Here is a 26,209-nt window from a genome sequence, read left to right as displayed (position 1 = left end):
GAAGTCGGACTAGGACTCACCAAGCCTTGGCAAGCGGAACCCACGAAGAACAAAGGACTTGCTTCTGGTGCAGACCAGGAAGGTCTGGGGTGCTTCTTCTTTGCAGAGAAGCGGGAGCCAGTCTGGAGGAGCCAAACCAGCGCAGAAGATTTCAGGGTGCGTCGTCACAGAGGCCACTAGCCAGCGGGCAAGCAACCGGACAGACGCGGCAAGCAGGAAAATGCTGAAGGGCCCCACGCAGGACTCGTGGAGTGTGGGGGGCTGATCTTCGGTGCAGATGGTGCTTGGGGTTGGGGCTTCTCAATCCCCGGTGCACAACTTCGAGGGTACCTCAGAAGCTGCGCTGTAAGTTACTAGCCACTTTTTCCAGGTAGCCGGTCGCTCGTCGCCTCCACGGATCTCAGCTCTGCTGCAGATGTGGATGAGGGTCGGAGAAGTCTGGAAGTCAAGGCTCTGGTCGGGCTCTGCAGTCGGTTCCTCGTAGAACGGTCGCAAAGCAAAGGGTAGTCTCTTGATGGTGCCTGTTTGCACAGGGTAGCCACTCCTTGGCTACAAGGGAGATTCTTCAGTCTTCTTCTTTCGTCGAATGTCGAAGGTCCAGAGTTTCTGTTCAGTTTTGCAGGTTCAGGATAATCTAAAGTCTTGAGGCCCAACTCCCACTCTTATACTAATCTGGGGGGCTGGGATACCTGCTAGGTCACGCCTTATGGGTGGGACCTGGGAGGGGGTGGCTACACCCACTTCCCTTTGTCCAGTTTCGCGCCAGAGCTGGGGCTGGAGTGCCCCAGCGCCGGTTTGAACTGGACTATGCAAGGAACACCTTGTGTGCCCCAGGCATGTCTCATTCCTTTCAGCCCACCCTGCCCCAATACACTAAAGGCTGTCTGGGGAGGTGCTAGCACCTCCCCAAGCAGGAAACCTATTGTCCAGGCCTCCCTGGCTGGGATCACTCCCAGCTGCAGGAGGTCAGACTTGTGTCGTGGCAGCAGCATCCATTTTGTGATGCTGAGGCTTTGGTCAGAGGCTAACAGTTGAAGTATGATTTTAACATGTCTATCCCTCTAGAAGGGGGGAATAATATTCTCATGTCCAGAAATGGCATGGGGGTATTATTCCACAGTGTTAGACACCTTACACGACATGTTTCGATAAAGCCAAACCATAGTTACCATAACCGTCTAAGATTATAAGGCACTTTAAGAGTATATGGTAGGCTATATCATAGAACAGCTATAAGGACAAGGTTCCGAAAGCTGCAGACAGGCTCAGCTCATGCTAGAGCACCATCTCACATGTTACCAAGCACTCTGCCTCCAGGATTGTTAAGGCCTGCCATAGGAGTGACTGATAGGTACACATGTGTCTATATATAAGGGTAGATATAGGCATACTATATCTAAGCAAAGGGTGATTACACGACCTTGCCCCAGCTGAGTGATCAGCCAGTTGTGTCTGATTGGAAGGCCAGACCAGGGGTGGCATAATACATGCTGCAGCCCCTGGGAGGCCTAGGGTACACCTATGCCCTGGGTACCTAGGGTACACTGTACAGGGTCCAATAAGGTGATCCTTACCAATTGATTATGTACCTAGGGTACATGGAGTCCATTTTAAAGAGAGAGCAGACAGCCTGAGACCCTGAATGGCAGGATCTCAGGCCAACTAAGTCGAAAAACCAGCTAGACACTAGGCAAAAAGTTGGGGGTAACCATAGTCAGATATCCACCTTCCTACACCCACCCCATTTTGCATGTCGTTTCATTAATCAGATTAATTAATTAATTATAATCATACTAATGGTTTGGAGTGATGTGGAAATAACGAACCAACCTTATTAATCCACGATATCGGCTCCCTATCCCGTACGGCGGGGAACGAGGCAGGGCTGCTCGCTATCGCCATTGTTGTTTGCCCTGGCGGTCGAGCCACTGGCGGCCCATGCTCGACTGGGACGTGCATATGCTGGGCTGCTACTGCGGGGGGAAACCCATTATATTTCCCTCTACGCGGACGATCTATTGCTTTTCCTGGCTGACGCAGAGGGGGCCCTCCAGGGCGCCAAGGAGCTGCTGGAGGACTTCGGGCGCCTGTCGGGCCTGAAGGTCAACTGGGACAAGACTTGTGTATACCCCATTACACAGTGGGAGCGGACCCCCCCTTCTCTGGGGGCAATCCGCTGTGAGGGTAGCTGTCTGCCGTATTTGGGAGTGCGCATTTACCGCACCCAGCACGACCTGTTGGAGGGAAATGTGGGGAGGGCAATCGCGGGCCTGGCGGGCAGTATCGGATTCTGGAGCACTCTCCCACTCTCGGTAGCGGGGCGGGTGGCGCTACTGAAGATGGTGGCGCTCCCGCACCGGTTGTATTTTTTCCGCACGCTTCCTATCTGGGTGCCGATGTCGCTCTTCCGCAAACTTACAGCCATGATTACGGGCTTTCTTTGGGGGGCCGGAAGACTGCGGGTGGCGCTGGCTACGCTGCGACGGCCCAGAGCCAAGGGAGGGCTCGCGGTACCCGACTTCGAGTGGTATTATTTGGCTGCCCAGCTACAATGGCTCACGCAGGCAGTGGCTCGGGAATTTAGAGGCCCTGAAGGCCCGCAGGGCAGAATGATCCCGCGGCACGTGCTTTCCTTTATCGTTTTCCAACAGCGACTCGAGCTGTCGCAGCTAACGCTCGAGGAGCGAACGCTCCGGCTGTGTTGGAACCGAAGCCTGCGAAGGGTCGGCACTGCTCACCCCTACGCCCCGGAGATCCCATTGGGTATGTGCACAGCCCTCCCCCACGGCGGGGACTGGTCAGGGCTGGCCCGCTGGGAAGACCTAGGGATACAAATGGTGGGGGACCTGTACCTCAATGGAGAGCTTCAGCCGTTCCAGGGGCTGCAGGACTCTTTCGGGATCCCGAGGGGCGACTATCTACTCCACGCGGCCTTGGTGGCAGCTCTACGAAAGCACTGGAACGCGGGGCTCTCGGAACCGCGGCCGGCTGTCAATATGTGGTCATGGCGGCGGGCACAGTCAAGGCCATTACATGCCTCTATCAGAGAATAGCGACGGTACATCTAGCCCCTTTGACTGCGTTGAAGGTCAAATGGGAAACAGACATCGGGAAACCCATCCCGGATTTGACGTGGCCCAAGCTTCAGAGACGGGCCTGGAAGAGCACGCGGAATGCCCGGTTTCAACTGGTGCAGTACTTCACCCTGCATAGGGCATACTTGACGCCAGCTAAATTGTTTCAGTATTTTGGGGGCCCCACACCGCAATGCCCTCGTTGTGGGGAGGAGGGGGCTGACTTTAAACACATGTTTTTGGTGACGCGTTAGGCTGCTATTGGGGGGAGGTCATCGATTGCTTGACCCAAGTGACAGGGCGGGAACTGAGGGTGGAAATGGGAGTTTGTCTGCTGCTCTGGTTTCCCCACACGCCGCGCACGAAAACCACGAGTAAGTTTTGCGACCTGGGGCTGGTGGTGGCCAAAAGGGAAATTACTCTACACTGGAAGTCGAGGACTGGTCCCAGCTTCGCGAGGTGGAGAGCGACCTTCACCAAATGGGCGGGTAGCGAGGGCCCGCTCCGGCTGCAGCTTGCGCTACGGGGAAACGATGAAAAGGCGCTGGCCATGGCACGTGCATGGGAAGCACTAGTGGTTGACCTCCAGGGGTGGGGAACAGAAGGGGAGGAGGACATTGAAGCACTGGAACCGGCGGAAACTTAGAGGGGGAGAGGCACTTGCTGGCGTGCTCATGAGGGCGGGAGGGCTTTTTTTTTTTCCTCTCTGCTTTAAACCTGTCTATGGGGGTGGTGAGTAGCCCGCGGCCACTAACACGGCTACTTACAAGAGAGACTTATCCTGGTACCTGCCAGTATGGTACACTGACATGTGGGTGGGGGGGGGCGCATTTGTTTAGGGGGGTGTTAGGGGACAGCGCATTGGTAGTTGGGAGTGGCTTAGATTGTGCTCTGCAACGGTTTCTATAAGCGGGAGACGGCCACTGCTATGATGAACATTGTGGATGACAATTGTAATTGAGTAATGCAATAAAAATTGTTTTTGCAAAAAAAAACTAACCAACCTTATTAATGACCAAAATACACGTGGGATTTGCATCTGCATGGCCTAATTAATGACGTGAACTAAATTATGTACGCATACTAATGATAGGTCATTAGAACGTTGCATGATATGTGTTGCTTTAGTGATGTAATTGTGATTTGTGATTTATTTTATAAGTATAATCCGCAATGAGTGTTGCTTATGCTAGATAAATACATACACATATGGGTATTAGCGAGGGAATAACATTTAATTAGTAATTTCTATGTATTAATTACGTTTTGTGTTTCTTTGCTTAAGTTGTCCATTTTGGCCTGCCAAAGGATGGCTGCCTGTGGTGCCTAACCCGACTGCCGATGCTGAACCAGGCTTGGGTGAAGTGCGCCTGCGCTAAAAGATGAGCAACAATGGCCCCGTCCTGACCCCAGTCAAGATGTACTTACCAAGGCCACTGGGAGTGGTGCCAACATTACAACAAAAGTCTTTAAAAAAGAACCAGAACCAGCAAGTATGCTGACATCATGGACTAAACCTTATGGGAACAGAGAGGATGATCCCCGATTGTCCAATCACCGAACTCGGATGTTCAAATTTTGTTACTTTTATCATCATTTTTACTATAAATTCTAGTAGAATAGAGAGGTGTTTAGCCTTAGACTTAGAGATTCGACGGTCGCTCCTTTGATTTCCTGATGATATGCTGACGGAGAAGACGGTGACACTGCAGGACAGCTGTTAGCCCAATTCTCTAACGGACTGAATTAATGCCCAAATTCCTGATGAACTTTACCTGCTAAATTGATGGGCATAGATATGCGAGACTGCCAGATTTGACATAGAGGACGACTTTAGCCAGAATAGGTAAATATGAATGGCAACTTGATCAAATAAATGATTTAATCTGCAATATTAATATAAATTTGAATAACTCCAGAAATGAGTCGGGTTGTTTATTCTTTGAAATGTGTTAATGTAAGGGTTGATTAGGGAATTAGTATCTCATTAAACCGCAACTAGCAGATCCATCCCGGTCTTTGGGAGGATAATACCAAATGTGGAAGTCTAGGGCCTAATGAGTATAAGAAGGGTTTATAGGTGTGTTGCTTATTAGGATAAAGTGGTATCTTCCTCCCTCATTTATCCAGCGCTTAGAAGGATAAGTCGCCTCTCGCACGGACTGATGGTAAGTGTGCGTTGGTGTTATGGGCCCCACCAGCGAATGTATAGATTGTGTGTGTGAAATCATTTAGTCCGTGGCAGCGAAGAGTGATTTTGCACTCTGCGCTGGATCACGCGCACGTGCTCATGCGCACCGAGCCCCGGAACAAGGGGCCCCAGATTAAAAGAGGGAGCATTTCACAACTTGAGCTTTGTAACTATCCAGTGAAAGTATGCTTTTGGGGTTTAAAAAGTACACATTCGCACCGTAACGTGAACTAGATGGAAACGTGGATTCGTTGTAGTGAGGAAATAACAACAATAAAGTTCTCTTTGCCCGAAGCCCTTCTTCACTCGAGGGGACCGCAGCAGGTGGGAGCACCCCCTCATCTCAGAGACTCCCTATTTAACATAGTGCCTACTGTGCTGACTTCAAGCGGCTAGGTGGGCTCGTACACTGCTGGACGTGGTGCAAACAGTATGGAGGCACTGCTAACCAACTCACAGGGACTCATTTCATCGCCCTCGGAAGGCTGAAAGGCTGGCCTTCAGGTCACACCGACAGACGTGTTAGTGTAGGGAGCTCTCGCAGGATGCAGGCTCGCACGTACGTGCACGCTCCCCCGACACCCGTGCACGCGCATCTGCCACTCGTCTGAAGAAAGATGCGAGAGGAGATGGGGCCCAAGGGTGCTCGGGGCCCTACGCAAGGACACCTCAGGCCATTTCTTGACATCTCGGGCACTTTGTGGCCACGAGTGGTCGCCACAAGGCAGCTGCCTACAATGTCCTGAACGTCTCATAGGCCATGCTACTTGCACGTGTAACTAACGCACACAACCACACACACTAAGAAATACACTCACACAAACTCAGACACACTAGGAAATACACACACACACAGGAGCCCAGGCAGGCAGATTGAGCAAGGAGGCGGCCAGCCAGGGAGGGGGTTATGGAGGGGTTATGGAGGGCTGGAGTGGTGGAGCGAGGGGAGGAGTGTGTGCAGGGGGCAACTGGGGAGGGAGAGACGGAAAAAGCTGCGGTGGAGGCGCGAGGTTACGGGGGTGTGAGCAGAGACATGCTGCAGTAAAAGAACAGGAGCAGGAGCTCGCCGCTCGGCCTCAGTGAGGGGCCGCTTTCCTGCAGGAGTGCGTGCCGGGCGCCTGGTGGATCCGTGCACTGGAGATTGAACGCCATGCAGCCGTCATTCGGGGACTGGATGGCGTGGGACATGTGCAACCAGGACTCTGTATGGAGTGACTTCGAGGTGAGCAGTGCAGTCCGTGCAACACGCAAGCATGCATTTTGAGCCCAAATGCACGTTTTATCGGTCGTGGTGTTATTCTGCATAAAAGGGAAGCTGCACCAGTGACTTGGCCGGCCGGGGAGGAAGCACACGCCTGGTCTTCTCTGCGCTCCTCCAAGTGGCTAACAATAACTAAGGCAAACATCATCAAGCGCCGAGCACTAAAGAAAAGTGAACATGAAGCTCTGGAGCTTGGTGGCCTGTCCCGGAATCTCACAGCAAAGTCAGGCATCCACCGCTGTAGACCTTAGCAAGAAGGAGCCTCGTTCGCTTATGTTTTGAGTTAGGGTGATGTTCATGACGCCATGAACAAAACCGCCTTTCTCCGAGGTCAAGCAGAAATGCCTCAGAGAAATGCAGTAGCATTTTCGGATTCGGGGGCGTGTTTTTCTTTCTCTCCTCTTGCTATTGGCTGGAATGTTTACATTCCAGAAGAGAAAAAAAAAGTTTTAAAAAACACACCCCCGAATCCGAAAAAGACGGGGTTTAAATGGACAGACGCCCCTCTCCTCCAATGGCTGGCCTCCGTTTAGGAAGCCAGCCAATGGAGAAGAGGGGCGGGTTCAAGCCCCATACCTAAAAACATTAAATCTCGCGAGCGAGACTGCGCAAGCGCTGCCTACGCTAACCGAGACCTAAAAACATCTGGGAGCTGAGGGGTTGGTAATGGCAGAAGTCCTGCTTACCGGCAGGGTCACTATTCTTCTCTGTATGTCCTGCCTTTCTGTTACCTTCGCCTGCTCGTAAGACTCATGTCTCCTGCAGTATAAGCCACTGTGAGAACACCTCCAAAAAAGCCAGCACAATGCAGCACACATAAAAACAGCAAAAACAAGGAGAAATAAAGCATTTCTCCTCGTTGCATCCTGTTAACACCACGTTGTTCCTGCTTACATTTCACATGCTATACTTAATCTTGCATTCCCCATTTGTAATTGCTTTTTCCAAGATGTTATTACTTTTTTTTTCAGGCAGTATATTACTCGTCTAGTGCATAATTTGATTTGAGTTGCATCCAGGTGTTTATAGCGCAAATTGGGTTATAGCTGAAGGCAGTACTAGTTTCTCTCAGTGGGACAGTATGGTGTTTAGTGGGGGAGAAGATGTGGCACTATGGCTAGAGCAGCCGAATTTGCAACTGGGGAACCAAGTTCAGCCTTTATGACCACTCCATCAAACCACTCTCCTGAGGGAGCACATTCCCATGCTTGACCTTAGAAGGCCCAGCTAGACTGTAGAAGCTATGGTGTCTTATCACCAGCAGGTGGACCATACCAGTGGCAAGTGTGGGTTAACCTTGAAGGTCTGTCCATCACAATCCATTCTGAAGATCACCTTCAGTCTTGCAGGCAGGTTTTACGAAGAAACACACTCCAGAGTGACAGTGACTCTGTCACTGAGGTCACAAAACCCTTTAAGTCAGTCCGCCTCACCCATTGGTACCTCAATTGGCCTTGTTTCAGCAGTACTAGTGCAACTCACCAGGGATTGGCAATGCAGGATTTGCAAGCACACCAAACTAAGTTTGCAAACTTTACGGCATCTCTGCTCCATGCACAAGCACTTTTAACATGTGCTGCCTGCTTTGGGGCCAGTAGAACTATGCAGCAAGAGAGAACAAAATGATGCCACAGTTTTGACTAAATTATGCAGCACACAAAGGCTGCAGCGTAATGCGGTATATTTTCTGATACTTTATTATTTTGACATTTTTATACATACTGAAAGTCTCTGAAAATATTTTGCCTCATTAGTACCAGTTTAACAGTCAAATGCAGCAGTGAGAGAGGTGACCAGTCAACCTTTGCAAAGGGCCCTCAACTTCGCACCAACACAAATCACATTTATTAGTAACTTTTGATCCATTTGAGCTACAATTTATTAGTTAAAATCATCAGATTATGCAGCAGATGATGTGTTATGTGGCAAATACGGCAGAGTCATAATTAGGTGGAAAACATTTGCAAACTGGGATATTTTGTCATTCGGGTTTGAACTGCTCTTGTGGAAGAAGGGAGGAGAAGTGCTTAAGACAGAAACTGCATGGCTCGGAAGCAAATGGCTTGTACTTCCACTTTTAAATGTTTTGGGACATTCTGTGATTGGAAACGTATCCCTCTTTGTGAATACATTTAAATGTCAATAACTCATATTCAACCTTTAATAAACATGTGTATCCCTTGGTTGAATTAAATAATGTAATAAGTTGTAACTGGTCAGTGAAATATCAAACGCATACTAAAAACGGGGGTGTTTTGCTCTTTCTGGCCACACCTCTGACCCAGTCCACGGGTTATTCCCGCCCTCTGATTCTCCACCTACAGGTCCCCTACTGTTTCCCCCCCCCCACTTCGACCACTGCTCAAGCGTCCTCCTTCGCATCCCCCCTGCTCTGCCACCCACCCTGCAGCAGGTTTCAAGCTCCACTGCACACTTGCAGCAAGCTTTACACGTAGGTTAAAAGCACAGACTCCGGAGAGGTACCCACTGGATGTAAGTGGCCGCTCCCTCGACGGAAGGTTGGCGCCCGATCCTGCGCAGGTGGAATTTGGCCGTCTCGTTGCTGTTCATGTCCACGTCCTCGGCCATCTTTCTAACATCTAAAGCGGCACCTGAAACGGGAGAACAGAGTCCGGTTACATCACTGCGCCATGGCACGTTTAATCACGCTGGAGCGGCGCAGGCGCAGCGGCGGCGTCTCAGCCAGTAATATTGCGCGCCTACCCCGCTCTGCTATCAACTTTGGCAAACCAGGGACAGCTCCAGACTCACTTTTCATTGCAACTTCCGGTTTATATTTCGAGGCTCGACCTGCTCAACTTTGCACCTCACATCCTCCTCATGCATACAGGAACAAGGCAAAATAAAGCGACTTTCTCGACACAGCTCTCCAGCCAAACTACAACCCTTCAGGCTTCTAAAATGGATAGCTCGTGAACCACTGGTAGCCCCCCACCCCCTGTGAGTAGCTCTGCTGTGTGCAACCCAGCCTACTCATTTTGAAGTTTTGCTTGGCTGAATTAATATATGTACACCAACCTTCAAAAGTGTGCATGTTAGACGAAAATGTGTGTATTTTCATAACTCCCAAGCTAATGTTTACATTTCCAAAATATACTAGAAGATGATATTTGAGTGATAAGTAATGTAGCACTGGGGTACTTACTACTAGTATATATTCCCTTTGCGTTAGGAACATTTTGAGCTAGACAGTCAATGTATTTATTACTCATCTAAAGGCATTCTAAATAGACAAACTCTTCTACATTACTGCGGTCACCCCTGAATGATACACAGAGGTGTTCACTGCCGGTGACCTTGCATGTGCTGGGCTCTGATATAATCCTGTCCGCTGTGGTCACTAGTACATCACTAATATTATTAGTAGTTCGGGATGATTTTCATTAACCATAAGTAATGGCGGATGATGAAACGCCAGGGACTACTGCCCTCTTGTAAAGGACTAGTTATCCATGGAAGAGGCGCAGTGATGAGGGGTGGGAGGCTACCTCCTTTACAATGGTGCACCTACTGATAAGGCTAATGCTCAGTAATGTGGCAGACATGTAATACATCCTCAACGTGGAATCCAATAATAGGTCTGTGGTGGGCAAAACACACTCGACCACCCAAAAAATTGGTGGAGTCAATACTCGCCAACGGAGAGGAAGATCAACTCCAAACACCACATCTTCTGTGACCAGTCAAGGGCAATCAGGATCACCAGCACATGGCCCTGCGAGCAGGTCCACCTGAGGGAGGCTCCTTGGGCAAAGATCAACCAAACTAGCTCCAGATGGAAATGCCATTCTTGATCAGCAATAGGACACTTGCTCTGATCATCCACGGTCACACTCAAAGAACATGCAAGATGGCTCACAGGCAGCAAGTTATCGTAAGTCATAGCCCAGCACCATAAATGCATGCAATCCAACCATAGGGGCTGAAGGCCCACACAGTCCTGTATGCTTCTGTACCACATAGAAGTTCTGTTGCCCATGAGGACCTGAACCCTCTGAGGTCATAGGAGAAGAATTATTTTATGGCAACCAAAGTACCCCTGCTAGAGCACCAGAATCCCACCAACTGAGAGAAAAGGCAGGTGGGGCTAAATGGTTTCCCACAAGTCAGATGGTCCAGTACTAGCCACCGCTGTAGGTCCCTACACATCTAAAGGAATAAGAATTTTGTCCAAAAGAATCCTCCAGTGTTTTGCCAACTGAAAATACAGGAGCCAGTGAAGAGACAGCGTGTGCCACAGGGCACACAGAACAAGAAGTATGCTGGAGGCCAGGAGTGCAAGCAGCCACAGAACTATCGGAGCTGGAAGGCTCCCACCTGGAACATAAGTAACATATGTCCCGGGCTTGGCTGAACAGGGAGAAACTCTCAGATCGACTGCGCCCAAAGGCCATGCGTCCACAGTTACCATGTGGGATGCAAGTAAAACCTATGGGGAACTGATTTAAAAAAAATCCAGGTCAAAGAGCAAAAAGGTCATGCTTTAACACCAGCTGTCAAGAGTTCACCTTCAATAGTCAGTAGCCAAGGAACAGGAATACATGCAACCGCGGCCTGCAAAGACTAGCTGCATCACCATTCTGACTTCTGTAAACATGAGAGGATGATCATCAGAAGACACCAGGGATCCTCAAATGCTGTGCAAACGGTCAGCCGGCAAGTTTGGTATTTAACAGACCAGTAGGACACCTGCTGCAATCTACTGGTCGGGGAGGCTATTCGCTGTCCAGCTAAGACTTGTGTGTATGCATCTCGACACGGCATTCACCTTTCATCTTTCTCCGTCATGGAGTTTTGTAGAACCACAGTGTGTATTGAACAGAAGGGAGAACATATCTACCCAGTTACATTTCAAGAAACGTGAATGCCTCAGATGTACAAAAAAAAATATTAATCTGCTGCTGGCAATCTGCAAGATTCTTGAGAAACTACTAGCTGCTCGGTTACCAGAATTTCTCAAACTAAGAAATCTTCTAAACGATTAGGAGATGTGCTTCTGTCCACGTAGAGGCACTGAAAAATAGTCACTATGACAGACGAAATGAGGGACATCCTGGATAAAGATGATGGATTCGGGGTTTTACCCTTGGACCACTTACTGCAGAAAAATAATTTGGAGCGGGTTTAGCTACTCCTTGATAACACATTTCCAGTCACTTATACCAGCAACATTTTGATCTCATGTGGAGTACCTCAGGGCTCATGCCTGTTCTCAACGTTATTAACCTTGACACGATACAATTGTTGCAGGTCATTTGCTCATTAGGGTGTTGTGCTTTCTCCTGCATTAATGACACCCACCCTGGGATGCATTTGGGCCACCAAGCGACTCGTTTGGCCACTAAGCTGCATAATTGAGTGACAGCCCGTGCAGCATTGGGTGAGTTACAACTTAAAGCTCAATACTGAAAAATGGAGGTCCCACCGCTGGTCAAATAGAAACTCTGTCTCTGATCAGCCTCATTTGTCAACTCAGTTGTCAACACTTGATTTGGTTTGTTGAAAGTATTGAGAAAATGGTTTAATGTTCTCTCTAGAGAAGCGCGACTGAGCGCAGTATCCATCTGTAATTTGGCCAGACCACACTACTGTGATGCCTCATACACCACTCACTCAACAGGCAGCTCATGTCACTAGGTTGCAACACACTGAAATATTTGTGGTCAGAATGGTTTCTAATTTAGGAAAACAAGAAAACATATTACAATACAGACATTCAGCACAGAGGCAACATCAGTTTGTTCCAGCCCACACAACACCGCAAAATATTGGGACAAATACCCAAAGAGTGGAAAAAACTGAGGAGGTTCATAAAGTGACAAACATAACCGGTAATAGAAAAATAAACATGCCGGTGAAGAAATTCCTTGAGTTACCAAATAAGCGGGAAGCAAATTAGGAATCGTCCATGTCGCTCGCTACGGGAGTGGTTCATTGGGGAGGAGCGGGAGGTAGGTGAGACGTGTGAGAGTCTGGGGATGTAATGACCTAGGATGTGTTAGAGTACGGTCAATTCAGGGCCCATATGCGCTGCATAAGTGACACATCTCGTCCAGTGCGAGCTAAGGAGCAGCTACTGCCTTCAGATACTCCTCCCAATACAATGGCTGTGTAACCCTTGCGGCTCCGTGTGTGCTCTTATTTAGTGGCTCAAACTCAGCATCCAGTTCTCTTTTTAGGTCTTTAAGCAAGGTCTCAAGTAAAGGGAGGGGGGGTGGGGGGAGGGCTATCCAGTTCATTGCTTTGTGCCTTTTGGTTAGTGCAAGGACGTGGTCTAAGAGTCTGTGCATGCATCATTTTGGTAGGTTTTGTGCATTTTGTCAAGCCTAATAATCAATTTGTGGTCTCCATTTCTATCTGTCAGCCCACTGTTACAGTTACGTGTGTTGTTACTGCCTCCCAGTACACCCCTATGACCAGGCATACCTACTCCGTTTGATAGAAATCAGCATTAACTTCAGCACACCTCGGGCATATGTGAGTGGCACCTGGGTACAAGCTTGAGGCTTGAGCGGACACAGATATTCTTGGCTATGGCTAGACATTTCACTGTCCAAGCGTAAGCGAGTCTGAAGCAACCAGGAAATTCTTCTTCATGTTTGAATTGACGGATATATTTTTTGTTGCTTGTGCATATTTTCAACACACAAAACGTTTTCATTTGACTACACTGGTTTGGTAGTTTTACTGATTTGTCACTTGATTCAAGCATGGTTTTTTTTTCTTAGCATATCAGACCTGAAGAAAGGCTGCCATCTCGTGCCAAGCTGCTGGCCGGAGGGCAAGTGCAGTTATCTAGGTTAGACAGCTCTCTCCTGATTAGGAGCTAAGTTACTGCTACTGAGAGAGATATTGCCTCACAATGTAACCTAGCCTTCTACATTGTCTGTGAGACTTCAGTATCGGTAAACAAAGATGTATTTTGCAGCTCAATTGGCACCACCACCCTACCAGTAGTTGTACCTGCATCATATTTCAAAACTCTGAACATGTTGTTAACAGAACTGATAAGTAACCCTGGGCGTAGTTCGCGAAGTAGCGCTACGCGTAGCTATGCAAAGTGCACTACGCGAGCTACGCGTAGCACATCGCTAACTGCGTAGTACCTTGTTCGCACTGTGCCAGATGCCGGTTTCAATGATTGCACAGTGCCGGATGCTTGCCCGCGCTGTGCAATCATTGAAAACGGCATCTTGCACAGTGCGAGCTGTAGTTTTCTGCCGCTCAAGTAGATTTTTACTCGAGCTGCAGCTTTCTCAACGCGGACTGGTAGTATCTCATCGCGAGCATAAGCGACCAATCGCAATGAGAAACCTGACCTCCCCGCGTTGAGGATCACACCGGGAGGTTTATTTTCCACGCTCGCGATTGGCAACTTGATGTTGCTGATCGCGAACGAGGAAAACGTCTCGCCGGGATGTCATTTTGCTTGCTCGCGGTCGCCAACTTGACGTTGAGGACCGCGAGCAAGCAAAAAATGACCGCTGCACTACGCTACGCGTGTTTGCACTGTGCTACTTGCAATTCACGTAGTGTGAAGTAGCGCAAACTACGCAAGCGTAGCGTAGTGCTTTGCCCAGGCTTACTGATAAGGGGTACCGGACGTAGACTTGTAGGCTTAACCAAACTGCAACTGCTGATGGATAAAGGGGGGTTGGGAGCATTGGACTTAAGATCCTACTGCTCAGCGACCCAATTGCAAAAGCTGTCCTATTGGTTAGCACGCCACAACTTACATGAAATAGCCTACACACTCTGCAGACTGTAGCTTGGGGTATTGCATACACTATTACACCCACAGACGCGCACTCCAGTACAGCCCCCATTATTACTGAAAATTTCCCTTATATACTGGAAGCAAGCTATTAAATGTATGAGCAGGGCCGTTCCATATGCACCAAACATAGCTTTCCTGGGTCTCCCCAAACCATGTTGCGATGCCTACACATATGCGAACAAGCAAGAGTGTCGACAAAAGGGATGTAAGGCTTTATCAGAGACTAGTGTTAAGCATTTATGGTACACACTCAGGCAAGAAATGATGTTACACACTCAAAGACTGCACTCAGACCAATTTTGTTTGTATCAAATATTATTAAGTTGTATTTTTATTTTTAGAACGAAGCCAGGCCTGGTACAGGTAAGTGAATAATTATTTGCAAGATTTAATCAGTGAATCACAATTGAATGCAGGATAAAATGCAGTTGGTTGATTACAGGTAAGTCAACAGTGAAAATAAATTACTTTTCAGTTACTTTGTAGATTACTGTGTATGTTACTTCTTGGATTACTTTTAAAGTTACTTTTGCTAATCAGTGTGATATGCCTAGAAATCACACTGGGACATTTCCTAGACAAAAGGTAAGTAATTCAGTTTTTACACATATGCAGTTTCTTAGGGTTCTTGAAGTTTTTTCACAGAAAAGCAGTCAATGTAGTTCTATGGGAGAAAACACTTATCTGTTTATCTGTAAGTACGTAGATTTTGGCGTTGGTATTCTGGGGTTAGAATCAGGGTTCCCCCAGGGTCGAGGATATACTCTCAAAAGCACCATCAGCAGCACTAGGGTGGCCGGGTGCAGAGTGCTGAGGCCCAAAGTTACCCAAAGGGGGATAGGGGGCCTCCGGTTGGTGGCTGCTCACGAACAGGCCACAAGGTTGTGGGAGGAAAGCTCCTGGACTTAAGCTCAAGGCAAAGGGTGATCTGAGTTGGCACACAAGGTGCACCCACAGCGGCGGCTGGGTGTAGGGGCTGTTTTGGCGTTGGGTGCCCTGTTTTTAATAGGGATTGCCGGTTTTGGGCTTTGGCTGCAGGCTCGTTCCAGAAAGTCTTTCAGGAGGAACCAACGGCTGGGCAAGTAAGTTGGAGGTCTCGAGGATGTAGGTGCACCTCGGGTTCCCTTCTCCAGGGCGCAAGGCAGCTGGATGCAGGGGTGTCTTGAGGTCAGATTGCACCTTATTGGGCCACTCGCAGTCAGAGGGTGCGGGAGGGTTGTCTCGTGCAGAGGCTGCAGGTGACAACAGGGAGTCCTGGAGGGGTCAACCCACGGTGGACTCAGACTCTGAAGCCCTAGGGGACCACGCTGGGACCAGTGGTTCCGCAGCAGGCTCTGAGGCTTTCTTTGCTGGTTTTTTTGAACAGAGCTGCTGTTCAGAGGAGATCTGGTCTTTGGGGAAGGCATTCAGTCGTCCCAGGGGGTCTGGAGGTTGCTGGCTGCAGGACAAGGCGACTTTTGGCGCAGGACCTCTGAAAACTGCAGACGGGCCAGTAGGGTTGGGGCCAAGTCAGTTCTTCTCTGCAGTCTCCTCTGCTGGGCGTCTTCTTTCGTCTTTCTACTGCGTAAGTTGCAGGAATCTGCCTTCTAGGTTCAGGGCTGCCCGCTAAATACTGTATTTAGGAGGCATTTTAGGGGTCTCGAAGTACGTAGCCAATGGGCTACTGACCTTAGGATGACTACACCCTTGGTGTCCTCACCCCACGTGGGGAAGTGGGCTGAATCCCAAATCCTGATTGGAGAGTGTCTGCCATTTGCAAGATGGCGGGCATTGAAGAGTGGGCTTCATCTTGCCTCCCCCACCTGAGGGGTGGAGTTGGCAGAATTGGGCACACCTTCTGGGCTGTGCTTATTTTTCCAGACAAAAAGGAGGGGAGACAGGAAGGGGGCCTGCTCCTAATAGCAGGAGAGGCTGGGGGCCGCATTACAAAGGCGGAAAGGCCTTTGAAGCTCCCCTACTACAGACTGCTCATCCTGGCCTGGGGGAGGTGTGAACATCTCCACCTAGAAAAGGCTTTGTTTCTGGGCTCAGGGAGCAAAGGCTCCCACCCCATGGGTCCAGAAACATGTCTTATGGTGGCAGGCTGGTGTGCACCATGCAGGGAACCCACCAGAGGCTAGTCGTTTTTCAGGGGGCATTTCTAAGATGCGCTCTGAGTGCATTGTAGAATAAATCCCACACTGGCATCAGTGTGGGTTTATTATGCTGCGATGTTTGCTACCAAACTTCTCAGAATTCAGTAAAGCCATATGTTGCTGTGGAGTTCGTAATGAAACACCCAGACCATATAATCTTTACGGCTTTACTGCACTTACAATGTCTAAGAATGGACTTAGACACTGTAGGGGTACAGTGCGCATTCCACTGTACCCTCACCGTGGTATAGTGCACCCAGCTAGAGGGGTGTCTTACCGATACCAAAGGCAGTGGGTTGCAGGCATGGCACACAGGAATGTGTGCCATGTCAGCTCCTCACTTTTATCTGCACCAAAACACGCAGCCTGAAATGGAAGTGTGTGTGTGTTAAGGTACAGGACCTCTAAGGGTGGCACAACATGTGCTGCAGCCCTTAGAGGCCTTCCCTGGTCACAGTGCCCATGGTACTTTTTAAAAGGGACTTACATGTGGCCAGAGAGGGGCCAATTTGTGGTTCAAATGTATAGTTTTGGGAAAGAACACAGGTCCTGGGAACCTGATTGGCAGGGACCCAGGGTACATCAAGTCAAAGTGCATCAGAAAATCTGGGAAAATGTGGGGGGTTACGGCAACAGAAACCTAGCTTCCTACAAAAGACTATCTAGGGTCTTCAAGCAGTTGGATTCAATTCTTATCTCACTGCTGTGGGAAGGCCGACACAGGAGGGTGGCTCGAGTGGCAATTACCAGGTGGTATGAGGACGAGGGTCTGAAGTCCAGCATTTCTATTTGTATTAGCACCTTCAGCATGCGGCCAGCCGGCTGGACCCGGACGATAACTGGAAAAAAGCCTATTGTCCAGTAGGGTTGCAGTGAAGCCGTTACCGGACATGCTAATGGAGGGACGAGGGCCCTTGGCGGAATTCCCGTACATATTTAGACTGCAACACTGTGGCACAGATTCTTTCCGGTAATCTTGAAGTGAGCCCCGTTCCATAGGGAACTTAGAATCTGGACATTGAAGCCGGTCAGGCAGATGATGGCCAATATGTCCTTTAGAGCCTGGCAGGATGGACTTGAGGGACTAAAACCCAGATGAGACCTTTATCTCCCTAAATGTGGCATTACAAGACTTTGCCCTCGGGCCTGGCCATTTTTAGGTCTCGCCTGACTCAGCGCATGCTCTGGTCTGGCGAGACATTTTGTGAGGGCTCCAAAAAGTGCTACCAGGCCAGCCTAGACCTACAGTGCATGTGCGCGGGTGCGCGCTTTACCGCGATTACTTTCACTTTTGCGGCTGCTTTGATGTTTGATCGCGATCACTTTCGCGGCCCCCCGGCCGCTCTGATGTTCTCTGTGAGGCTTCAATAGATAGCAGCAGTTAAAACAAGCATTGGCATAGCCAATAGGCCTAGCTTTAGGGACCTTATAAGTGTTTAGTTATGGAACTGTTGCATGGTTAAACACTTATAAGGTCCCAAAGGCGAGACCTATTGGCTATGCCAATGCTTGTTTACATTATGCCAGCCAGCCTGAAATTGCCAAGGCGAGCTGGTGTTATTCTCTCGCAGCACCCGCACCAACCCAGGAAGCCCTATTATCCTGTAGATCCAGTCACCACTTGATTGCACTGCTGCACAAATATAGGAGGGCTAATGCAGTGTGGGCCCCGCCGCAGGCCCGAACAGCCTGGGACATGGTTCTGGATGCTCCCTTACGGAGTGCGGACTGGACACAGGTTAAGTAGCTCACACATAAGGTATAATGTAATGTTCGCTTTCAATTAATACATTACAATTACCTTCACAGGACATATCTCAAACCACGGATCTCCATCGCATGTCTCAGACCCAATCCAGCAGTTACCCCTGCTGTGGTGTAGACAATGCAGATTTTTTACTTTTAGCTTGTCAGTGCCATCCGATACAGGAGGTTGCAGATGTTCATAGGGTCACTCGTCGAAGTGCGTCTCTCACCCCGCAGTGCTGCCTGCTGGGCTACATTAAGCGACCAAAAGTGAAGAAGATATCAAATTCTTACAATTAGTATTTTAGTCTTAGCCAGATGAAGGGTAGCTATCACATGGATGGGACAAAGAGCCCCTGAGATTGCACAATGGCATAGGGATGAGATGGAGTGGACTTTAGCAGAGGAAACCCACATGCAACTAAGTAGGTGTGATGAACGGTCGATGAATAATCTTTCCACTCCGCCAGATCTCTGTGCTACACTACTGGAACCAGATTCTGATATGGTGTCGGTTGATAGTGATGACACAAGCGAATGTGGGGGGGGGGGGGGGGGGGAGTAATGGGGAAACCAGAACAGAGGCAGGTTTGATCCATTCCTTCATTTCTGCCCTGGAGGGAGTACGGTGTGCGCATGATGTGTAAGATTCCCCCAGCACGGGCACAGTTCCATTTTCCCTGGAATTTGACCGTCGTATTTTTATATTACAATGCATATGTATACCTTCTCACATTGCTTATTGTCGACTGCTGCCTCATTTTATATGATGTTTTTCGAAAATTAAAAAAGTTTATTAAAAAACAAGTGCATCTTTAACTTTTTCTTGAAGAAGACAAGGCTCAAGACCTGGAAGTCAGACAAAAGCTGCTGTCTTTCTGGGAAACCACAACATACCCTGACTAGCACCTCTGCCCAATGTCCTGCTTCAGCACCATCTCCCATGCTCCTTTTTGCAGCAGGGCTGCCAGATGATGCTGCAGTATGCATAGATGGCCTTCAGTCTGAAGGAACTTTGGTGAAGTGATCTGGGAGGGGCCTGATGGAAGGAAATGACATTACCCTATCATACAATTGGAAATACACACTGGATCAAAGTTATGGCCTTCAAGGTCTGTAGAAAGGAGGACATACACCCTCTCACATACTCTGCCAATGGTAAACTAGAGCTGCTTTTTTGTTGTTGTGGGCGACGGTTGTTGGGTGCCACAACATTTGCCTCTGCCTGATGCTATGTTTGAACAGAGGGTTTTGAAGCTTCTCCTGGTTTTATCTAGGGCTGCTGGAAGTTACATCCCTAATAAGCCACAAAACCTCATGTACTGGCAAGAGAACCTCTCTAAAGCAGCGTCTGCCTTGTTCCCAAACAAATTAACACTATCAAAAGGGAGAATATCAGGGTCCCCTGGACAGCATTTGTACGCCTTGAAGATCTCAACCAGGCAGGTCAACTGAAAATCCACTGAAGACCCCTTAGCCTTAGCACCAGAGTTGACTGTGTCGAGACCAGCCTTAATAATGAGCCTGACCACAAACTGAACGTCCCTTACCACTGCGGAAATATGCTCCTTGACGTAATCCGGTATGTGATGAACTGTATGGGCCATATCCCACAAGTTGTGGGGGTATCTCCACAGTAGCCATGTAGATTTTAGGACTAGGCTACCCCCTGTGAAAACGTTCTTCCCACCAGCTTCAAGTTTCTTAGCTTTCTTATCTGCTGTGGCTTTTGGAAACGGACCAGAAATCTGTTTTAGACAACATGAAGCCTGCATCATCATGCTCTCTGGGACGGATGGACAGAAAGGAGCGGGAAGTCCCTCACAGAAGTCCTGCACCTCCTTTGCACCAACATACTGACCACCAGGGCGAAAGTGCTTTTTTCCTAGGCTGATATCCCTGGGTGCAAGTGCCTCACAGAAGGTAACACCCCTTCAGATGCTTCTACGGATGGATGCAGGACTTCCGTCAACAAGTTAGTGTCCCTCCACCATAGGTATTGTGAGTGCAAGAACCTCTGGCGTCTTGTGACTCAGTGACAGGAAGAAAGCCACATTGCGAAGGAGAGGCCCTGTAGAAAACTCCATCTCAGTCTCTGGTGACGTGTCAAGGTCACTTGCATTCTTCAGTGAACGGCAGCTGTATCCAAAGGCAGGGGAGGTTGGTTTGCTGCCTCACTGCTGTCATCCATATCATGGTGCACAATTGACAAGGTATCTATGGGATCAGAGTCAGACCCAAAGATGGTATGCATAGTTTTTCAATACTGTTCTCATGCACACTTCACTTGATCTTTCCTCAATCACTATCCCTCCAATTAGGTCTTCTATTTCCTTTCTGGACCTATGTACTATCTACTAGAATTTAGGCGGAGGCTCATCCCCAAGAGGACCCAGCTGAGTTAGTATTTGAGGAGATGGTGTTGATATTCACTTTTGTGCCAGACACTTCTTAAAAAAAATATATATATATATGATCGCCTAATAGCTGAAAGGTTAGGCTTTCTGAACCAGCGATCGCCTTCTAAAAGGCTTGAGTTTTGCATTAGTCATGGGAGCCCACAATACCTCACTGTTAAACTGTTATTCTTCCCAACGGACTTGCATGCAGTCAAGTGACCGTATGCATGCCTTGCACAGTATTGAAATACTGGACCTTCTATGATTAACCCCCAATTCATATCTCAATGATCACTCCTCAGTTTCCCGGACAGAGCGGTATCCTCTTCCTACCCTGATCACGAGGGGCTCTCCACGGTTTGGTGTCTGATCCTCCGTTTTCTCTCTCGGTCCTCTGAGCTCCTCTAGACCGACCACCACTGTGTGCATCTCTCCTCCCCCACGCCCACCGTACACCACAGCCCTAATCGCCCCCCGGCGCAGATGGAACAAAGCCACAAAAGAAACCCATGCAACCTTAAAATCTGCCATCAACGCACACCACCTACTCCTCAAAACCACAAAGAGAACGGCTTCCAAGACAGAATAAACCCCAACACACCAAACTCTTCGCCATCATTAAGGAGTTCGCCAGGTCCACCAACGAGACCACAGACGTCCCACCCTCCCAAGACCTCTGCAACAAACTTGGCAACTCCTTCCACCAGAAGATCAGGCAGATCTGTGATGACTTCGACACGCAAGCCCCCCGCCACCATGCCCACCACCACCACACGCAACTATGCCACAACCCAACAGATAGTGCTCAACTGAACTCCGTTCACCACAGACGACTCAAGACAACGACACGCATCCACTCAGGAGCCCCATCCGATTTGTGCCCGTCCCACCTCTTCCACAGAGCAGACGCATCCATCGCCCCCCAGCTTCGCCACACCATTAAGTGCTCCATCGAAACCGCCACCTACCCAGACTGGAAACACACTGAGATCAGCCCCCTGTTAAAGAAACCGTCCACCGACTCGACAAACCTCAAGAACTTCAGACTCATCTCCCTCCTTCCTTTGCCAGCCAAGGTCATCGAGAAGGCCACCAATGCCCATCATCGAAGAGAACCACGTCCTGGACTTCTGAAGCAACCACAGCACCGAGACCGCACTCCTCGCCGCCACCGACAACATCCGCTCCCTCCTCGACCGGGGACAAACCGCAGCCCTCATCCTAGTGGACAACTCGGCCACATTCGACAATGTCTCCCACCGCACCCCAATCATGAGACTCCACGATGCTGGCATCCAGGACAAGGCATTTGACTGGATCCACTCCTTCCTGACCGGCTGAACACAGCAAGTCAGACTACAATCCGTTCCTCTCAGAGATCAGAGCCCCAACCTCTTCAACATCTCCATGACCCCCCCCCCCCCTCGTGCCATCGTCAGAAGCTACGGACTAAACACAGTCTCCTATGCTTATGACACCCAGCTGATCCTCTCTCTCACCATGGAACCCACAACCACCAGAACCAACTTTCACAACAGAATGAAGACAATCGCAACCTGGATGCCGGATAGCTGCCTCAAACTCAACTCGGACAAAACCAAAGTATTCATCCTGGGACCCACCCTCTCAGCCTGGGACAACTTCAGGTGGCCTGCCACACTAGGAACCCCCTTCCCCTACGGACCATGCACGCAACCTTGGCATCATACTGAATTCCTTGCTCTCAATGCACCACATCAACGCAGTATCCTCATCCTGTTTCCACATGCTCCGCTTACTTCGAAAGACCTTCAGATAGCTCCCCAAACACACATCACCAGTAGACTGGACTACGGCAACACACTCTATGCCAGCATCACCCAGAAACAGCTCAGGAAACTACAGAACGTCCAAAATGCTGCAGCCAGACTGGTCTTCAACATCCACTGCAGCAACCACTTGACACAACACCTCCGACAACTCCACTGGCTCCCTATCAACGAGAATCACCCTCAAGCTCCTCACACATGCCTACAAAGCTTTCCAGGACGCAAGACCAGAATATCTGAACCACCTCCTCACCTTCCACACACCCGCCGGACAACTTCGCTTCGGCCAACTAGCCCTGGCCTCCGCCCCACAGATCCACAAAACCAGTACTGGAAGAGGATTCTTCTCCTACCTCACCGCCAAGACCTGGACCACCCTGACCCTCCACCTGAGGCAATCCCCGTTGTTGACACAGTTCAGAAAGGACCTCAAGACCTAGCTCTTCGACTGAACCTCCACACCTAAACGGATCAGCAGCCCCCACCCCCACCCCTTCAGCGCCTTGAGACCCTCAGAGGTGAGTAGCCATGCTCTAAAAATCACTGATTGAGCGGTTGAATCCTTAACTTCATACTTTACTGCGTGATCAAACTCACTTCACTCACTACTGGTTTCACCCATCCTCACCCTTTTGATCGTGCAGTCTTTCCTAGTAGTAGGCCTTCTAATTGCATGAATCTATGGCCTATACGGGTTGGACAAACAAGGTAACAGGCAAGGGCTACAACTGCACATTTTTGCAAAGACATGAGTTACGATTATGTTGGGGAAAAGGTCCTATTCAAGACTAGATCAGCTTGTAATTAGTGTAGAACCTTATAGAATATTCTTACACAACCTGAAGCACATAAGGGCCTCCATGTGTGCTTTTGCACCATGACATTACACCCTCTAAAAGATGTATGCGAGTAGACATGGATGGCTTAAGGCTATATATGTACTATGTGATGGACTGAGAAGAGAAACCATGTATCAGCCATTAACACATTAATTAATATGCAGCTGTTTTATCAGCTTGAGTTGCTGTGTGCTTTCACTGCTTACAATACGGTCACTGCTCAGGATTATACATTAAACTCCGAATTCTGTACTACTATGCTATAATGTTACCCAGGGTAGCTTCAGAATGTATATGTACTCGGAGTGATTTAAAGAGATACCACATGTCAGGCTGTAATGTTTGATTATACAATCCCAGAAATGGCGGCATGCATGTGTTGTGCACTTTTTTTGTTATTTATGAAACTGAATAAATAATCACACACCCTCCAGGAAGGTACGCGCCATGAGTCACATCCCTTAGTGCGGGGTCCATATTGTACACCAGTTACAAAACGTGACTTCACTGAGGACCGATTCTTTTCACGTCTACAAAAAATAAAAACAGAAACTCCATCCGATCAATAAAGTACACAACTGAACAGTAGCCAAACAAAATACAGATAAAAATCATTAGCCAGACTGTCTACCCTCCTCGCACCCTATTTACAACCATTGAATATGTCACCCCCATGACTAGAAACCAACAAAAATCATTTTTATAATCGCCTACCCTGAAAAAGTGAATGACTGCCTATGTAAAAAAAGAACTGAACTATACTTTAATCACGATTGGTGGATAGAAACGTTGAGGTTCTCTTTTTAGAATTTTAAAAACTATTTACAACACCTGATCAAGGATGCGATTTATCGATGACATTTTTTCATTGATGGCGGACGTTCATAAGAACTGTCAGTTTAATTGTAATATAAGTGGTTATACATTACTATAGCTTACATGCATTCTGACAAACAAAAAGTGCATAAACACTTTTTATTGTCTGGTGCGAGAACATTTCTATTGGAATAGGAGGCTTATTAATAATATGCAGTAATATTGTAACTGTTTCATTTAAAATCATAGGAACCTCCCCAACAAGAAAAGCATTATCCAAAATGCAAATTCATAGAGTGCAGTCATTCGTAACCTAAGAGAAACGCTCTCTGAAAAAGATTTGCATAGCTCACCCAATACAATTAAAATTTTAGGCTAGAACGCTGTACTTCCAAAACTATTGTCTTATGTGCCACACTTTCTTAATAGTGTCCTCAAATCAGCGCAGATTGTCTCATTGTCCAGTTGTGGTGTGGTCCATTGTCACATCCTTATGACATGTTCCCTACGTCTCCGTGACACATTCTTGACAATTTTCTATACCAGGTCTACTCCTAGTTTACTGATAAGTTTAACTTCTGTGCTGCTAGTTCCGAATGAATCTTGCTTCTTTTTTTTTTCTCCTCAAGGACTTTGTAATGTTATCAACTATTACCAGTTTCAAGTTAAGTACTCTAATAAACTGTGGGTGCAGTAAAGTGTGCAGAAAAGCGAGCCATGAAGCACTTAAATAATAATTTTAAAAATCGCTCTGTTTTCGTGGTGGAGAGGGCACACAGGTCCTTGGGGCCGAAACCTCCAGTTGGGGCAACGCCTCGACCCATCCTGGCAAAGCTATTGAATTATCAAGCTAGGGATCTCATCTTACGACTGGCTAGAGAGGGGTCAGATCTCACACAAACGCAACACCATTTCGTTCTACCTGGATTTCACCCCAGCTGTACAGGCGGCACGCCGAGAATTCCTCCCTGCTAAACGTATCCTTCTGCAGGCACAGATCCCTTATTCCCTACTATACCCAGCCAAGCTTAAGGTCTCGTATGATGGCACATCTCACTTCTTCACTGATGCAAAGTCTGCAATGAAATTTGCCAAACATGTCTGAGGGAACAAAAGTAAAGAAACTCGGGAAGCCGAGATGTCTGCGGTTGGCCAACTTAGTGATAATGACTGACATGGGTATCGTATTGCATCTTCGACTGAGTGATTGTACTGCTATGTTACCGTATTGGGGAGGTGCTGTACGCTTTGTTGATATGGGGTCCGGGTTCCACAGTGTGTCACCGTTCTCTACGATTTAGTGTATAGACCTGTAACACTCTCCACGGTGCTCCCGGCCACCCTGTGCAAACGGGGAGGTTTGCCGCTGCGCCCTCATGGGAAGGTTCCCTTCACCACTCTGTGGTTGTTTGTGTCTCAGTTTGTTATGGGTGGGTTTTCTACAACCTGATTGGGGGGTTGAAGTGGGTGGTGGGTAGGGAATGTTTTATAGTTTGTTGCCAGTATGATTGCAATCTTGTTGGTTGGAATGTATAGTCTATAATTGGAAGCGGTCGAGCCCCCACTGCTTAAGCCACATCCGTCAGGGTATTGTGCACGACATCACGATACAACACTAAATTGTCTTACGTGGAACATCAGAGGGCTGAATGACAGTAGGAAATCTAGACTTGTACATGCTTACTTATTCAGACATAACATAAATGTGTGTCTATTGTAGGAAAAGCACTTAAATGTCACACCATCTCAGAGGCTGCAACATAACAGGTGGGGGAGTGTGTACTCTTCTATTTACTCCAACTATGCCCATGGTGTGGCCGTGCTGGTTAGGAAGGGAGTGGATTGGCGGTGGGGGGGGGGGGAATATGGAGATACCGAAGGGAGATATATCCTCGTACAGGGTGTGCTGGGGGGGGTTCCTTTGGTTATTGCAGCGGTATATGGTCCAAATGTGGACTCCCCCAACTTCTTCCAGGATGTCTGGACTAAGATTAGTGAAACAGGTTGCAGTACCATACTGTGGGGAGGGGACTGCTACTAGCGCCGCCTTAAACGCCATCGTCTCGGATGGGGAATTACTAGACATATAGCGTAGGAGACACCCCTTAGTTAGAGAGGGCACTTGTATTTCTGATCATCACG

General features: G+C 48.5%; 1 protein-coding gene across 6 annotated transcripts in view; it reads right to left on the bottom strand.

Moving 5' to 3' along the window:
• NUGGC (nuclear GTPase, germinal center associated) overlaps positions 1–26,209 on the bottom strand; it is a 1,337,967-nt gene that overhangs the window by 1,242,032 nt on the left and 69,726 nt on the right. For all 6 annotated transcript variants that reach the window (XR_014961415.1, XM_085604518.1, XM_085604516.1 and 3 more), the window contains exon 2: positions 9,015–9,138. Coding sequence is in view for 3 of the 6 variants with exons in the window: in XM_085604516.1 (XP_085460642.1) it covers positions 9,015–9,138 (124 nt within the window). In the remaining 3 variants the exon portion in view is untranslated. The remainder of the gene's footprint in view (positions 1–9,014; positions 9,139–26,209) is intronic.

This window comes from Triturus cristatus, chromosome 5_1 (assembly GCF_964204655.1).
Source record: "Triturus cristatus chromosome 5_1, aTriCri1.1, whole genome shotgun sequence".
Classification (NCBI taxonomy): Eukaryota; Metazoa; Chordata; class Amphibia; order Caudata; family Salamandridae; genus Triturus; species Triturus cristatus.
The sequence above is the reverse complement of the archived record's forward strand: the minus strand, read 5'-3'. Positions and strand labels throughout refer to the sequence as shown.